We start from the raw sequence: 18,658 nt of genomic DNA, 5'->3' as shown, positions 1-18,658 counted from the left end.
TTATGGTACATCCATCCCGCCAGGGGATGCAAACAGTTGTGAATGCTGACATTCAGGCAGGTGGTAATAACATTGACTGGCCATCACTCACATCAACCCTCTGGAGAAAAGCAGACCCATAGCCAGATTTCGTGTGACCCCCCCTATCAAAAGGGTAATGTATCTATGGATTAAATTGTGGAACACTAGGGGGAGTCGCCATTTGTTTACTAATCCTGCAGCTGTGGGTGCCTTTAAAGAGGCTAACTCTATCCTATTACAGGAGGCTTGGTTGGCTGGGTCCCCAGTGCTAGATGGTTTCCAGGTCTTTTCTCAAGCAGCCAGGGCAAGTAAGGGAGGCCGGGCATCTGGGGGGCTTATAACTGCTGTGGATTCCTCTCTGGGTATGAATGCTGTAGCTTTGGATGGTCTTCCATTCGGGGCCATGGCGGTGCCCGGTTTTCTATTGATTTGTCTGTTAAGATCATTCTGGTTAACATTTTCTGGCACAGGGGGATTGCAGACCTTGAACACTTTTTACAAGTGATTTGGGAATGCATCTCTCTGTGGTTAACTTCTCACCCTTCTCACCCCGATGGCAGGGTCATTCTTGCGGGGGATTTGAATGCGAACGGTGTTCTTCAGGATCAGGATATCAAGTTGGTAGAAATGTCTTCTGATTTGTTCCTCATGAATTACAAATCACAAATGGGTAAATGTTGGTGTATGGCCCTCGACGCTTTGGGGCTTTTTCCTTTAAGTGTGCTTGATTTTGGAAAGAAATGCAATATGCCAACATGGTTTAGAGGAGAATGTGCTTCCACACTGGATTATGTGTTTGTGGACGATTACCTGTCAAATTGCTGTTCCTCCTTTTCTATGTGATTCGGAATGACAGGAGTGACCACAGTATTCTAAAAGCAGAGTTCAACCTGATACTGAGCACCAGGGAACGCTCCTGTTTGTCTAATCTAAAAACAAATGCTTTGTGCAGTGCGATTCGCTGGTCCAGTCCAAATATTGGCATTTTGAATCAGGAACTGCAACTCACAATGCTAGCGACTACGCTGGAGTGGAAAATTGAGGTTTTCAATGTGAATAATTTTGATAGTTTCATGTGTGAAATGGTTAATCGTGTGAAAAAGAACAGGGGGTACAGACCAGTGAAGCCACATGGGAATCCCCAAATCTTTAATGAGGAGATAACCAAAGCAAAGGCTATTATGAGGTAGGAGGTTAGACAGCTGAAGACCTTATATGTGAACTTGGTGATAACACAGAAGGCCATTAAAAAAATCAAGCAAAAATATAAAAATATTTGTAAGTCAAAATGAGCCTCCCCGATGCAACGTGAAGCCGAGGCCATGCTCCAGAGTCTGGTTTCTTCCAATGCGAGGTCCTCTTGGTCTTGGATTAATAATCAAGCCCTTCTTATTAACATTGCCCAAATTAATGCAGATCCGGAACAACAGTGGATGAAGTATTTCAAGGATATGTACGATATCTCTACTGGTAACATCAGTAATGAACCAACTCTTCCTGTTCCAACATTTGATTATACTTGGCCAGTAGATCTGAATATAGAAGGCATCTTCAATTTACCAACTAAATGTAAGAAGTGTAGAGCTCCAATGCCGAACGGCCTTACAAATAATACCTTTATGGCTGACCCTTATAATTGGGCAAATGTTTTATTCCTGCATTTTGGGAGTATCCTCCATACTGGATTGCTGCCAGACTCTTGGAGCACGGCTCACATAGTCCCTATTTTTAAAAGGGGATGTAGGTCTGAACCCAAAAATTACCACCCTATCTCGTTAATTGATGCCGACTGCAAGATATTTAGTTCTCTCTTGCTTATCCAGCTGGAGAACTGGGCTATAAGTCTGCATCGCCTGAATGAATTTCAGACGGGGTATCGTAAGGGCCATTCACCAAACATTAATGGCCTAATACTGAAAACCCTTCAAGAATCGGCATGGTCGGAGTCTGGCGGGTGTACCTATGTGGCTTCAATAGACTTATTCGCAGCTTTCGACAAGGTTGATCGGAACAGACTGTGGTCTAAATTAGCTAACTGGGGGCTGCCTCCTTCGATAACTAATGGGCATATACGAGAACTCTGGGGTACAGATTCGATTGGACAATGAGGGAGACCTATCTGAGAGAATAAGCACCTTTTGGGGGCTGATACAGGGTTGTGTCTTAGCACCTTGGCTGTTTAATCAGTATATGCCAGATGCGTCTGAGTGGCTTGAGAAATCAGGCCTAATGACACCTAAAGTGGACCCATGTAAAATATCCTGGCTGGCCTACTTTGATGATTTATCCTTTTTGATAAATCTAAGGTTGGCCTCCAGAGATTATTGAACCCTTTCCCAAACTATGCTAAAGAGAATGTGCTATTATAAACCCTAGATAAACAAAGATTTTTGCTTTCACTAAGGGGGGAGGGGGTAAAGTGCAGTCCTACATGGTCTATTGGAAAAGCGATGATTAAGACATGCTCGAGTCTCAACTATCTGTGTTTCCATTTTAGCGCTCATTCGGGTTTAAAGAACATTAAGGAGATTTTATTCCAAAAAGCCATCTTGCTGCAGAACCAAGTTATTAAGCTTGATCGTAAATATGTCCGTTTTTCCTTAAAATCCGTACTTGTATTTTATGAGGGTAAAATCGTCTCCAAGCTTACTTATGGTCTTGAACTTTATGGGAAGTCCATTTTTAAAGTTCTTTTCCTTACTGAGGCTAGATTCTCAAGTAAAGTACTAAGGGTTCCTGATGCGATCCTATTGGCAGCCATCAGATTCAACCTGGGAATAATCTCCTTAAGAGCCAGAGTTGTATGGTGTATGCTTACATTATTTGCAAAGTTGACTTCCCTGACCCCTGGTACGGTTTATGAAGTTATGGGCCAGGCACTCAGTAGTGCGACTAGTTCACCTTTCTCGCACTTCTTGGCTAGTTTTGGCAAAACATGTGAAACACTTTTATCTGAATTATCTATGGATGTAGGTAGACTTGTGGCGACCCATCTAAAGTTAAGAGGACACTGGTGGATTATAATTGGATCACCACGACTGACCTGTTCCATTCTTATCTATCGATGAACCACTTGGCTCACAAGTACAAAAAACAAGGGTTGCTTTCTACTATGTTTTCTTTGTTTCCATCTCGAATCTACAGGGATATATTGAGGAGATTCCGGTGGAATTTGCTGCCAAATTGGGTGATTCAATTTAGTAGAATGCTCATCTCTGCTAGTAACAGTGGCTGCAGATTTTGCAGTGCCCCGGGTGAAACTATTAAGCGTTTGCTTATTTACTGCAAAGCCCTATCTGATCATAGGATGAAATTCATGGAAACATGTCAGGCGTTTGACTCTATGTTAGATAATGAAACTCGATGGTGGAGATGTTTACATTTCCAGACTACTTGGGAAGGTATGAATTTGAATTAGTTTTTATGTATGTGAGATCACAAATGTAATTATACTTCTCAATGTTGCACTTCATTGTTGGATGAAATGTCACCTTTTTATTGCTTTTATGTATTAGTGTGTAATGTAGCTATATACTAAAGTGATCAGGGTGGCTGAACTCGCACACCTTCATCACATTAACACTACATGAAGAAAAACATTGTTCTTAAATGCTATGAGGGCAAACAACAGCATTTTGCCCCAAAGCTTTTAATGCATAAAATATAATTTTCAAATTGGTTTTTCAAAACCGGACACACATTAATAACAACATTCTGTATAAAATATGCAGATGTTCAGTCCAGTTACACTGACTGGAGTTGAATGCAGATAGACATGTACAAATTCTAGGGATTTCGGTAAACAAGTGACATGTATGTGAAGTACACAACAGTACACAATTGACAGTGTTGGAAATACAAACGGGAGACATAAATAGGTAGTCGACACTACTGTGTTTCGGCCAGTTCATCAGCCATTAAATAGAGCTGGCAAGTGGTTGGCCTTCATCCAGACCGAAAAACAGGCTGAACTGAAGGCGTCCTACTGTTCTCATGTAGTCAGGATTGCTAGGGTACATGTTGGTCACATTTTCCCTGTGCTCAGTTAGGAGATAGTATCCACAGTTTCTTGGTATTTCTTGTATACCTGAATGCCCATTGATGGCAACCCCTGGGCTTTGGATCTTGAAGTTCTGTTAATGGATGTGTGGATCCCTATCCTCGGTGTGGTTAATCCTGCCAAATTGTGTTCCCATTACTGGAAATCTAGCTGTGTTGCGAGCGAGTGAATCAGCCGGCAGCCGGCAGCTAGTTCTCTCTCTCTCTCTGAGCTTAAATTGTTTTAAACTGTTCATTGCTCTGAAGAGACCCTTTACGTTTGCACGTACACGCAAAAAGATCTCCTCTGTGCCGTTTTGGTGAAAGCAGGTGAGATAGCCTTTACTCCTCCTCCGCCTTTGTTCACTTTGTAGCGTAACTAATATAAACCATAAATGCATGGAAGATGGTTTTCATAATGGGTGAATGAAAACATCCAATTTCGTTTTCGGTGGGTGAAAGCCTTTTGACTTATGTGGGCGTGTAAAGGGCTTAGCAGGTGTGAGATCCGCTTACATGGTTTGTCCCCCCCCAACTTTCATGGCACACCATTTTGTTCCCATTCATTTGGCTGGGGCACCTTTTCTTCAGATGTCATATCCCCCCCAACATTTTCAGCAAAGTTACTCCACTGTCGCCAAGCCATTATAGAAAGGGGAGAGACCCTATGCTTGGTCGCAGTCCTTTTGCATGAGACCGACCATTAGCACCCCCAGACATGTTTCAGCCTCTTTGGGTGTCATGGGTGAGGCGTGGCTTGGGTCTCTAGGCCCAGCAGGCAGTAGAGTATAATGGAAATCTGCATGATAGTGCCACCTGGGCATAATGGAAACTGGAACTGCCATGCTTCATGGGCATGTTGGAACCTGGCATTGCTGTGCCAACTGAGCAGATCTTTGGCATTGGTGTTCATATTCGGGCATGGAATTGCAACTGTGCCAGTCTGCTAGATCGGCACCTGCGAGGGTGCACTTTTCCGTCATTTGCAGAACCCTGGTTTCCCTTTAACTGCCCTGCTCCCTCCTCCCCAACAGAGTCTCACCCTTAATAGAAATAAAGGAGGGACTACGGGCGGGGTGTTGTCCGGGCACTCTTGAAACTGTGGGTACGATTTCAACAAGAAAATGTGTAGCTCTAAATATTTCTTGACATTAAGAAAAACACCTGTTCATCAATTATATTTCATTAATTTAAATGTCTAACTTTTTTTAACTTTTAAAGTTCATGAATGCGATCATGCTAGCTGGGTGCCAACCCCAGTCAGCAATGAGCCCACCTTTTTCATTGTCATTGGGCCTCCGTACGAGTTTGGAGGCAGCCATGCCCTTAATAAGGGCATGGCTGCCTCCAAACTCGGGTCCAGGTTCCCTGAATGGGGAAATACCGGGCCATTCCGACCTTGGAGGGCCCGGTATTTCCTCATTCAGGGAACCCGGCCCGAACCATCCCCATTCCCATTGAGCCCCCTTAGGGCTCAATGGGAATGGCGAGCATGCTAACAACGGGCCCGTTAATGACGGGCCTGTTGTTAGCATGCTGGCCTCCTCGCGGGACCCGCTAAGGACGTCTGGTAAAACCAGGCATCCAGAGCGTGTCCCACGAGCGGACCTCGTAATAGGACGGTAAGGGGTTAATGGCTCCGGCACCTTTACCAGCGCCGTTAACCCCTTACCGCCCACCTCGTAATGAGGCCCATTGTTGTTGTTTTACATGTTCACAGTACAGTGTTGTTTGGTTGGGAAATCTACACACAGCACAATGGCCCTCATTACGACTCTTGCGGAAATCGAAAAACGATGGCGGAAATGCAATACCGCCATCGAATAGCGCTCGGTGCGACTATGACCCGTCACCGCAAAGTACGAAGCCATTAGCGACACCGTAGTGAACGCCAACGCTAACTGCACCAAGCACGCGCGCGCGCGCCATGCCAAACCGCAAACACCACCATGGCGCAAGGGTACGCCGATTCCGACCCTAGCGGACATGCACCTAACGCCATCAGGCATGGCGTAATGTACCATTCCGCCATGGCGAGAAGTACGGCATCGCGAATCAACCGTAAACGGCCCCACTGAGTGCCTGTACACCGCTCCCTGCCCACAAAGTACAACTCCCCGTAGGTGCAATGAAGCCACAATGCAACCATTGAAATGTACAAGTCACCCATGCATGGCAACGAACAAAAGAAACACAAGAGGGGCCAATGGGAGCTGCAGGGCACAGATGGCACGAATACAGAAGCCATCCCAATGGACATGACCACAGTCCCCCACCAAGAAACGCACGCAAACACAGGCACCTGTGACCAGCAATATTCCGAAAATCACATCATTCCACCAGTCCACCTGGCTGACCGGCATCTGTTACACAAAACCCAATCCCCCGCCCCTGAGCATGACAACATTCAAACAGTCATATTGGCAGCCCCCATCCCTGACCTCACTGGGCTTCGTAGGCAAACGCGCCCAGCACAGTACCACGCAACTAAACCCCGAAGCTGGAACCCAATGCAGATCTCCTCACAAAACATCGCCCCCCAAATAGGCATATGCCACATCATTTGCAAAGAAAAACGCTACACAGGCCAAATCAGAATAGAAATTTTATGCACATCAAAGTCACCAAGCCCATACAGCTATCAGGCCATGAACTCCAAAACACTAATCACCATTGTGGGCTGCTTCCGCAAGAAATGACCAGCCACTACCTGTGTGTTGCCCTGTTCCCCCATGGTACACAGAGCCACATTCACGTACGAAAAGGCAACATGGAAGCGCACAAAACCGCAGGGCCGTCCCAATGGGGAGGCACTAGTCCAGCTGAAAGGCCGAAATGTTGCTCCGAGCCACCAGTACTGCGTAAGGGCATGTGGGCCATTGGCGATCGTCCCATAAGATCGTAATGCTGCTCCACTGATTAACACGAAGCAGCAGGTGTCGGGAGTGAAATCCATCTGCAGGAGTGGCATACAGATGGCAGTGGCAAAAGGGGAGGAGATACCTGTCAACCAAAAGAAAAGAAAAAGAACAGAATGGCCATCAGAACTACATTCGAACAACTCACTTCAATGATCACACGAAATCCACAGCCATATGCATGCTAGCCCACTCCAAAGGATCATCACCACCCCAAAACCACTTGCGACTCATAACCATCTATATCGAGGTGCAAACACCATCACAAACGAGTGTACCTGTGCATGCGTCTGTCAAAACAGATTCCATCAGATGGGAATGTTAACGTGCATGGACACAAGTGTCTGAGGGCGCCTCGAGACAGGGAGGGCTCAACAAGGCCAGATAGACGATGGTCCCACTATGGCAGCCCTGCATCACATAGCGTAGGGGAGGCGGATAGATCCCAAGAAGCCCTGTACATGGCAAACTCTGTATCAAATCACCTGCCCATGCATCCATTCATCATTCCCACATCCCGGGATCAAAACGCCTGAATAATTACTCACATAACATTAGAAACATCCATTGAGTCTGTGCGTAATGCAGCCTGCTAAATCCACAGTGCCCCAGCCCGTAATTCCAGTGTTGTGAAGTAACATGTATTTGGGAACGGACGGCCTCATCGCCCACGTAGCTATTGCGCATCCCAAACTATTCATATCAATCATTGCTCCCTCGCCATGGGCCCTGTCTCAAGGACATAGAACAATAGAACGTTATATTTGCAGTCAGACCTGTGGGCATCTCCTCGCCGCTAGCTGGAAACCGAAAGCGCCGCCCTTCGAATTCCTCATTTGCAACATCACGTCGAAAAGGCATCTGTGGCCGTTTGAAATCACTAATTATTCCATCGAGTGCGGCTGTGTGTGAAAATGTCAACTGCCTTCACCCACAAATGGGACGCCCCGCCCGTCGTTGCAACTCGGTACAGTGATGCATGAGGGCCCACCGTTACTCGAGTACTACGTTCCACTGACCCTTCACAAGTCTGTTCGCGACTGCACAGATAGTATGGGAAACAATGGGACCACAGCAGAATGAACATATCAACCAATCTTACACGGCCATCGGGTACAAATACATGATTGCAATAGCAAGATACAATTCCCCGAATTGCAGCGTTGTGCGCGGGACGTGCTCGGCCAAAGGGGAGAGCAGTTTGCACAGGTGGAATCAATCACCACAGGTGGAGGCCATACAGCCTGAAAACACATAAATTGCACAGCCAGTCTCCTCCCACAACCACACCGAAATGCTACCGGCAGGACTCGCGATGTTGGCCCTGGGGGACCTGATAGCACTGCAAGTGCTCCGACTCCAAGAAGAAGACGAACACCAACTACAACCAGCCGCACGGAGGAGACGCAGGAGGAGGAGGAGGAGGCCAAGGCAGGGCCAGCAAGGCCCACCAGCACAGCCACTACCACCACGCAGGCAGCCCGCAATACCACGCCTCCGAGCACATCCGTTCAACCTCACTGATGAGCAGATCCACACCCTCTACCGTCTGGACCGGGACACCATAGCCGCCATTGTGGACATGACACAGGCTGACCTTGTCAGCATGATAGATAGCCCAACCGCCATCCCACCCCTACTGAAGGTGGTGTCTGTACTCCACTTCCTGGCCACAGGCACCTACCAGCACACAGTCGGACAGTTGCATGGCATTTCTCAGCCACTGTTCTCACGGACACTATTGCAAGTGCTCGATGCCCTCCTGCAGCACGCAGACGACTACATCTCTCTACCACGCTCGGAGCAGGAAATTACCAACACAAAAGTGGGATTCCATGCACTTGCCGGCATACCGGGTTGCATTGGTGCCATCGACTGCACCCATATGGAATTGGTCGTCCCACATGCCATGGAGGCCCAGTACCGCAACCGAAAACAATTTCATTCCCTGAATGTACAAATGGTGTGTGACTCCAACAGGATCATTACACATTGTTGTGCCCGATTCCCTGGATCAACCCATGATTCTATGGTCTTGAGGAACTCTACAATACCACGCTACATGGAGCGACACGCAGGGAACAGATCCTGGCTACTCGGTGAGTCTCATTACATGCATGATGATGTGGGGTATGTGAATTGGCAATGACCTGGCAGGAAGGGGGGGGGGTGTGCGTACGTATCAATGGCATTCCACATCATACGTTTCTCGTCCACATACAGGTGATGCTGGATATCCACTGAAGAGATGGCTCCTCACACCAGTCCGGAACCCACGGGACCAGCATGAGGAGGACTACAACCATGCCCACTCACGTACCCGTGTAGTCATAGAACAGGCATTCGGCCTACTGAAGGGCCGTTTCCGCTGCCTCAGCAGGTCTGGCGGGGCACTCCTGTACCGCCATGAGAAGGTTGCAAAGATGGTCATGGCATGTGTCATGCTCCACAACATGTGCGTACGTAGAAATGTGCCCATGCCCCCTGACGCAGAACTGCAAGCACCTGATGATGGTCATGATGAGGGTGGGGATGTGGCAGCACCTCATGGAGTCTGCGAGGCACCGGAGGCCCGTGACATTCGTCAGCATCTCATCGATGTATGCTTCTAGCACTCACGCCTGGTGGCTGATACATGGACACGGGACTCGTGGCACTGCGTGTGTCTGGGACATGCACAATATGGACTGTACGCCTATGATGGCCTAGTACACAAAGATCAATGTCCACACTTCTCATTGGTTGATCGTGCACTTTTTATGGCATATGTGATATAATGTTGAACACCCTATCGACCCGCCACCCAAGTGAGCCCAACACACCCCCTCCACCCTCCTACCTCCCCCCCGAACACCAGTGTCCAAAGATGCTCATTGTCAGTGGGCTGTCGCTATTGCATGCCCCCTCTGCGGGTATCAGGGGCACCCCTGCCTGTGGAGCGCAGGTTCCTTCCAGATCTACGTTGGGGGCTGCCCTGGACGGAACTTGCAACGGATGATGTGTCTGCCTGCTCACGTCCATGCATGTCCCTAAGGGTTTGCGAGAGCTCAGTGAGCACACGGCGCACTGCGGCAAGTTCGGCACATACGTCTTTGGACGTCGCATGCAGTTCCCCCCTCAGGCTCTCGGTGCTTCTCTCAATTTGTGCCCTTAGCGTCTCTGTACCTCTCTCCATTTCTGCCCTAAGTGTCTCAGTTGATGTTTCTATGTCTGCCTTAGTGCCCCCACATTCATCGGCATGGTCCTTGAGGAGTGTGGCCAGTTGCTGCTGTTGTTCGATCAACTGGTCGAGGGACTGTTGCCTCTGCTGGGCCATGGCCATTTGCGGGGGTGTCACAGAGGGGCTGTTGTCCTCATGTTGCCTTGCCACAGGGCTTGTGGGGGATGGCCAGTCGTCGTCTTGTGGGTGCCCCTGCGTGGTATCCTCATGTTGTACGGGATGGGACAGACAGGGGGATTGGGACAGGTCATGGATGGATCTGACTTCGGCATCCCCGTTTTCTGTGTCCGAGCATGCTGCCATCAATGGGGTGTCACCTATGGTGCTGCTGCCACCAGAGGCAGTGCCTTCTGTGGCATCCATTGGGGGGACCTGTGGTGGTGGTGTTGTGGGCATGCTGGCTGCTGGGGTGCCTGTTGATGTTCCCTCCTCTGTGCTGCCACCTGATTTGTGCTGCTGCCGTGTCTTGATGCGTGCAGCTGAGGTGGAGGGTCTCTGGCCGTTGGTCTTGGCCCTCTTTGCAGGTGTGCTGGTAGGGGTGTCCTGTAGCTCGTCGTTTGGATCGGACCCTGTGGTGGAGTAAAGGAGGGCGAGGGTTATTGATGGGTCTGTGGGAATTGGAATGGCATTGTATCACATGCTTTGGGGTGGTACCTGAGGGTGATTTGGGTCGGGGCCTTGGAGGTGCTTTCATTTGTGTGTGGAGTGAGGGTGCAGTTGTTTGGCAGCCTGCAGTTAGGGTGTGCCTGCTGCACGTGTAGTGCGTGTTTTAGGGGTTTTTAATTATTTATGTATTTATTGTGGGTTTTAACGTGCGCTATCAGGCCGATGTGTGTGGACGTTCTCCTGGACATGTGTTTCTGTTGCACTATGTGGACGCATGGTACTTCACATGGATGGACTGTGTGGATTTGTCATTGTTTTATCTGGCCCACCTACCTGAATCTTCGGATGTCTGCACTCCTTTCTCCATCCCTCCGACTCCCTCTATGCTCTCCATTCCGATGGTGGAGGCACAGATTTCTTCCCAGGGGGTCAACTTGATGGGTGATTCAGGACCTCCCCCGGTGGCTGTGGCAATGTTGCGGTTGGCAGAGAGTATGCTGCGGACGCGTATCCGCAGGTCGTCCCATCGCTTGCGGCATTGCTGTGGGGTGCGGGGTGCGGTCCCCACCGCACTTACCCGCTGTGCCACCAGAGCCCATATGGCCTTCTTGTTTGCAAGTGCCGTCCTGGTCATTTGCGTGCAGAAGACGACGGCAGCATTCTCCTGGAGGGTCTCTGTTAGCACGGTGAGTTCCTCACGGGAGAAGTGGACCTGCCGCTTGCGGTCGCACGCTTTCTTCGCTACTTTTCCCATTTTTCTTGGTTTCGCTAGGGTGGTTGACGGGTTGGGGTGTGTTTCAGGGTAGTGATTTTAGTGGTTGTGTGGTTTTAGTGTTTTTATAGGTGTACGCCGGGATTTTTCCCGTTCCGGGCCCGTGTTTTAACTTCCGTTTCCGTATATTTCCGGTCACCGTACTTTGCGGTAGGCGCACACTGCGGTGACCGCTAAGAGGGGTGGCGGTATTGCACCTAGGGCGCCGTACGGCGGCGGTGTGGGCCGTTTTGGGGTCATTTCCGCCATCGCGGACTTTGCACTTCCGCCGTGGCGTGGTGCTCGTGCCCGATGGGTCGGAATGGGCCGCACTTTGCTCCTTCGTGCAATGGCGGAAACGCTATTTACGCTGTGGCGCTCCGGTCAGTCGATTTCCGCAAGGGTCGTAATGAGGGCCAATGTATTGCTCCTCAATGCGACGCCATACTCCCACTGGAAAGAGGTCCATAGTGGCCTGCATCTCGTGGGAGGAAGAGTCAGTCCTTTCCAATAATAATACAAGTGCAGCTGCCGCTCCCTGCAATCAAGTCCCTCCCAAGCCTGGAACTGTAGTCTGTGTGGATACACAATCCTTATAATTGTGGCGTAAGTGCCACCTCGTGAGGCAGAAAGATTGCTAGTTGGTGTGGAGAGAGAGGGGTGCATGGTAAAGGGAGAAAAAAAGATCTCGGGTGTCCTTACAATAAGGTCTCATTACAGGTAAGGCGGAAATTCAGGGGTAAATCCTCCCAAAAAATAGCCCTAAGGAATTACCGTTACACCACTTGGTCAGGCGGAATTTCCACCTGATTACAAGTGGTGGTGGCGGTGTAATTCCCCATTTATTGTGGGTCCATTGGACCCAATGTGGGTTTTTTACAGAATTTCTGCAGTGGAATTACTGCCGCGGTAATTCCGCCAGCTCTGCCGATTTTTCGGCATTGAGTGGGTAGATTTACCTCCAGAGTTTTGCTGGAGGTAAATCCTCCACTCAAAACTAAAACTCATAATTGGGCATAATGGTAAAATAGGCGGTAACTGAGTTACTGCCAATTCTATCACTTACCGCCTAACTCGTAATGAGGCTGAACATGTCTCATAGGTTCTACTTTTACACAAGTAGCTTTGGCTTGTAGGTGGCGCTTTGCACCACAATTCGTTTTGCCTCATCGTGAGGGTGCATCGTTTGAGTCACAGATGGGGCTTTGAAACAACAATTAATGGTGGCTCAAATGTGTCACTTTTTCCCGCCACAATTAGTTTTGGTTCTTACATGTCACATTATGGCCTCAATTAGCTTTGGCTCCCAGGTGGGGTTTGGTGCCAGGATTAGCATAGGCGGAAACATGGTAGTTTGGTTCACAGGGAGGGAGCATCGTGTTGGCTCACAGGTGGTCCTTTCGCATCAGAGTTAGCCTTGGGTCATAGGTGCCGCAATTCATTTGGGCTAATGAGCGACCAGTTCGGACTCATTTGTGGCGCAGCTGGTCTTGGCTCATAGTTGGTGGGGCTGTCCCAGCTACTTAGATTAAGCAGCAGCGTTTCTTTGATCTCCCGGGTTCTGGTTTAGCACCGGTGGCGAGTGGCAGGGACATTGCTATAGATGTGTGGGCTACATGCAGCAGACAACAACACACACTGAACGTGACTGGAGGGGGGCTGTGGGGAGACCAGGGATGGATGCTACACTCCTCCTCTTGGCCGTTTTCTGTCTGGCATCATGAATGACACCTGTGCAATTGTAAAGGTCTGCAAACCAATGCTTGCGCGTTTCGCCATTTAATGAAAACTCGAGAGGAAGACTTTGGCGTTTATTTAATCTTGCATATATCTGTAGTCCACGCTTCTGGCAGCTGAATGCTCTGTACTGATGTTTCTTTTTATTCATCCCTAGAGAGCTTAATAGAATGAAGTCTGGCCGGTGGTCATGGTGCCTCCTACCCTGGTTGCTGGCCCAAATCTCCTGTGACCTGACCCACGGCGAGGAAGAGGAGGAGGAGGCGGCAGCGGCGGCACAGATATTCTATCCAGGTAAGGATGACGCGCTGCCTGTAAAAGCATGTGGTTTGTACAGAGCTATAATCCAGGTCAAAGGTCACAGAGAGCTTCCTGTCTCAAACAGTGGAGCGTTGTAATAGCCGCATGAGCCGACTTGCTCATGCAGGTTGCTGGATGTGGAGGCTGTAAATTGTGTGCCTTGTTTGAGTGTTTACTGGCGGGACTGGTGACCTAACTGTGGTCTGACTGAGCGAGTCTGGCAATAGCTGCCTGTCTTCCTTAGGAAGAAGTCACGGTTTCCCTCGGCTCGGAGCATATCGGGTTTCCCAGCTCGGGCCCAGTCTGTGCTTCCTTGTATTCGGTGAGCACTGTGTCAAAGTGCATTCTGGGGTATGTTGAGCCATTCATTGAATATATAAAACATATAGGTGGCGGTAGAAGAGGGTAAACGAAATGGGGGAGGCATGGGCGTAATTTTAGGGGGGGGCAGGGGTGTTTTCTCCCCCCCAACTTTCATGGCACATCATTTTGTCCCCATTCATTTGGCTGGGGCACATGTTAAACATATGTCATGTCCCCCCAACTTTTTCAAAAAAGTTACTCCACTGGGGGGAGGAGGGGTACGTTGTCAAGGTTTTCAATGAGGTAACAATTAGGAACACTCATGTACGTTTTTTTGAACAGTATCGTCTGTGAGATCCTTGTGTTCTCAAAGTAGTTACTATTTCTGCAGACAAAGGGATATATTCTTGTGAATCATCATTTCCTTCCCCAAAAAGTCCTGCAAGTATGTTGCAATCTTGGGGTTTAATGTATTTGCTGTGCATCGTCTCTTAAATATTTATACATTTCAGATGTTCAAGTGTGTTCCTTCCGAGGGGAGGGTGGAGTGGCCGTCCTGATGACGGTCGGGCTAGGGGTAGAGGCATGACAGGTCATTGATAAGCTTGTAAAACGTTTTTTAAAAACACAGGGCTAAAAGAACTTTCTTTCAGAAATTACTTGAAACTTCCACAAATCACATAATAAATCAACATGCCAACACAGTTGGTTATAGTAACATGATGAGCAAAAAGAGTATAATTGAAGTTTTATTTTCTTCCACCTGAATGGGAGCCTACATTTACCAGCATACAAATGAATGTGGGCCAAACAAGTATGTTTTACAACTCTACTATCAAGACTGAAAGAAACAAAGGGAAAGAAAATGCCTCATATCAACCCTGTCTTCCGGCCATTCTACCCTACAGTATTCAGCTCGCACTCTCCCCTTTACAAACACCAACCATTAGCGCCTCTTAAGTGACACGCCACAGACATAGCCATCCCCATAACCCACACACTACTGCACCTGCAGCCATCCAACATTAATCATGCTGAAATGTACAAACAAACGAAGATGAAGGGGAACAGAGCTCTTTGGTTCGTGCATAGGTTTTTGGTTTCCTTGGATTTGGGAATCCAAACAGAGAATTTTTCCTGGATACTGAATCTGAGGCTATGTGGCCCAGTTCCAGAGGTCTGGCCATTGTATTCCGTTTGCTTTACCTGCCAATATTTTTAATATGTGTCTGTATGTCCCTGAGCGGGTTGCTGCCTCCATCATCCTCACTCAAACCTACTCATCCTTTGAAAGCCTGGTCTGCAGGTTATGTGTCTCGCCTTCCTTCTCTCTTACTCTCACTACCATCTACAGGCCATCCGGACCGGACTCCCTCTTCCCCTCAGAATGGGCGGACTTGTCCTCATGTCTTCTTGCCTCCTCCCCCAAACTTATCTTCCTTGGGGACTTTAAAATCCATAACCACTCTCCAGATATGGTTACTGAACTCTTTAGCAACCTCTGCTACTCTCTTTCTCTCACTATCCTTCCCTCTGACCCAACCCACTCTGCCGGACACACATTGGATGCTTTCATTTCAGCAGATATCCCAATCTCCAAACCTCTAACTACCACTCTCTCCTGGTCTGACCACTCTCTCCTCTCTTTCCACATTGACCCCCCCAGTCCCCTGATTATGCCTCCTCTCGCACAGCCAGTCTCCTTCTCTGTCATTCGACTGATGAAGCATGTGTCAGTCGATGCTTTTGCCTCTTCCTTCATCCCTCCTGCTCCCCCTTCACTGGACTCCCCTTCTGTCTCTGCTCTATCTAACCTCCATCTCTAACACCTTGGACATCCTTGCCCCCGTCATGAGGATCCACATGAAGCCTGCTTCCAAATGCAACTCTTGGTATGACTCTGACTTGGCAGCTTTGAAACACTAGTGCAAAGCTGCTGAGTGGAAGTGGCAGGCATCTAGCACATCCTCTGACAAACTGGCCTGCTGCCTACTCCAAAGGCAATATTGTCTAGCCATCTGCTCTGAGAAGAGGGCTGATATCCAGGCCCTCATCACTGGAGCCACCAACAACACGGCTGAACTCTTTAACATCTGCAAGGAACTTGCCAATCCTACTGCAGTTTCCTCCTCTTCTCCACCCCCCAGGCCCTCTGCACTGCACTTGCCGCCCACTTGTCTGTCAAAACTGTTGACATCCTGTCCTCTCTTTCATCTGCACCTCTCCATATCCCCCTTCTCTGGTCTCCCTTGGCCCTCCTAACCTCCCCCTACTCTTCCCCTTCTCTCCCATTGCACCTGATGAGATCTCTAGAGTTGTCCGCTCTATGAAAGTCTCCTCTAAACAAGTGTTCCCCAACTCCTCCAGAACCATCAAGGACAACATTGCCTCTCTTGCCCCAGCCTAGGCTGACCTCTGCAACCACTCCTATGCCACAGGCTCTTTCCCACAACCTCTGACCCTTCTTTCCCAGCTAACTATCGCCCTATCTCTATCACCCCTTTTTTGGGCAACCTCATGGAGAAGCTGATCATCCCTCAACTGACCCTCCACACCGATATGGCTGGCTGCCTCCATGACTACCAGTCCGGTTCCAGGGCATCCAGAGGCACAGAAACTGCTCTCCTTAACACCCGGGAAGACCTACTCTCTAATCTGGACTCAAACAGTCCCTCTGCTCTGACCGTCTTCAATCTCTCTTCAACCACTCAATCCTCATAAACGGTCTCCATGATACCCTTGGCATCACAGACAGGACACTAGTGTGGCTGACCTCCTTCCTTTCAAACAGACCCTCCCAAGTGCAAATGTGTCCTTTTCTCTCCTCCACCTCACTCTCTACCTCTGGCGTCACTCAGGGCTCTATCCTATCGCCATGGCTCTTCAACATCTACCTGGCCCCTCTGGCCCACTCAATCTCCCCCTTCTTCCCACACTTCCAGTGTTGTGCAGACGACACACAGCTCTCCTTCAAGCTGCCATCCTCTACCTCCTCCGCCTCCTCCCTCATATCTGACGGCCTAACTGCTATTCGGGCATGGCACTCTGCCAACGATCTCTGCCTTAATGTATGCCAGTAAGAAAGAGATCCTTCTCATTGGGACGCCTGCTCCTTGCTTTGCTCACACTCTCTGGTCAGCCTCCTTGGGTCCCCTTCCCTCACCCACCAGTGAGGTAAAAAAACCTTGGGATCATCTTTGACTCCTCTCTCTCCTTCTCTCCACACATCACAGGCTTTCCCAAGAAGTCCAACTTTCAGCTCCACCTCCTCAGAGGTATTCTACCTTTCTTCACCTTCCCCCAGAAGCTCAAAGTCTCCATAGCCCTGGTTCTCTCTAGGCTGGACTACTGCAACAGCCTCTTCCTCAAACTTCCTCTTTCCTCCCTTTACCCCCTTCAACTAATCCAGAATAGGACTGCAAGACTTATCCTTGGCCCTAAGTCCAGGGACCGCATCACTCTAAAATATCTCCACTGGCTCCCTGTGACAGAAAGCATCAAATTCAAGACCCTTTGCATTATCCATAAGGCTGTCTGGGGCCTGGGGTCTCTCAACATCCAGCTCTCCCTCCAGAGTCCTTCGGTCCATTGGCTCCAACTCTCTGCAGGTCAAACGCTTCTCCAAGCAGAGAGTGGGAGGTAGATCCCTCTTCTCGGCTGGTTCCTCCCTCTGGAATGGCCTCCTTGTCCCTCCCACCCCCAGACTTAAGCCGGATCTTCTCAAGTACTGGAAACTTCTCAAGACCTTCCTTTTCTCCTCTTCGTTCCCTCTCCCCCTTCCTTGCTAATGCTTCCCCCTGCCACTGTGACTGGGGCCTGGTCCCCTTAGAGTCTTACAGGAGCCAGGCCACCCCCTACCGGTCCCTCCAGCTTCCCTTACCAGCGCTTGCTCTCAGGTTCCCTTTCCCGGACTAGCCCAACCTGGTCCGCCTGTCCACCGCACTCATCCTCCATTCCCACTCTTTCTCCTAGCACTTGCCATTTTGGCTCCCCCAGCACTTGCCCAGCCCTCCCTTTGAGTACCCACTCCTGCACTTCTACCTCCCTCCCTCCCCCTGCAGTTACCACCTCCTCATGCACTTGCATGGTAGGATTGTCACAAGGCCAATATCACCATTTTTGTTGTCTACTTTTGTTCTACTTTCTTCACCCCCACCCCCCGCCCAACTTGTCTTGTGGAAACACTGTGTATCTGCGCCATATAAATGTCCAATAAATTAATACGTGGTATTCATTTTCCCTTACTGAGGCCATTTTTGTTTTTAAGTCTTTACATCATATCCCTCCCTCTTATACAGTATTCTTTTTGTTTTCATTGTATAGGTTCTCTTTCTGTTCCCTTATTGACATTATTCCCCTTTAAAATATACATTGATTTTCCCTGACCCAGCATGGTTTTTGTTTTAAGTTTATTTTTTATTTTATTTGTACACTTGTGATGCGCCGGTGCCCGCAGGCATCATGGCGCAGAAGGTAGGAAGAAAGCATCAAAGGTCGATAAGGGTGAGGAGAGAGGAAGGATTTAACCAAAGACAATTGTTTTCACCCCCTTCCTAAACTTCACAAGGTTTGTTTTGGCTGCCGGGATTTGGGGAGTTTGTTCCATAAGGAGGTAGCCTGGGAGTCAAAGGATCTGCCCATCCCTCTGACCCGCTTGCTCCTCGGGACTGAAAGACAAACCCCATCACTTGATGTGGTAAGTCTGGTCGTATTGTGAATTTTAACACACTCTTTAAAATAACTTGGGGCATGACCACAAAGGCA

General features: G+C 49.0%; 1 protein-coding gene across 4 annotated transcripts in view; it reads left to right on the top strand.

The window, feature by feature from the left end:
• Nucleotides 1-18,658, top strand: part of TFPI (tissue factor pathway inhibitor) — a 337,344-nt gene that overhangs the window by 117,258 nt on the left and 201,428 nt on the right. For all 4 annotated transcript variants that reach the window (XM_069615771.1, XM_069615772.1, XM_069615773.1 and 1 more), the window contains one exon: nucleotides 13,449-13,585. In XM_069615771.1, the coding sequence (XP_069471872.1) occupies nucleotides 13,462-13,585 (124 nt within the window). In that variant the 5' untranslated portion in view covers nucleotides 13,449-13,461. The remainder of the gene's footprint in view (nucleotides 1-13,448; nucleotides 13,586-18,658) is intronic.

The sequence above is a fragment of the Ambystoma mexicanum genome, chromosome 9 (assembly GCF_040938575.1).
Source record: "Ambystoma mexicanum isolate Mex_15411 chromosome 9, UKY_AmexF1_1, whole genome shotgun sequence".
In the NCBI taxonomy this organism is placed as follows: domain Eukaryota; kingdom Metazoa; phylum Chordata; class Amphibia; order Caudata; family Ambystomatidae; genus Ambystoma; species Ambystoma mexicanum.
This window is presented reverse-complemented; position numbering and strand designations above follow the sequence as displayed.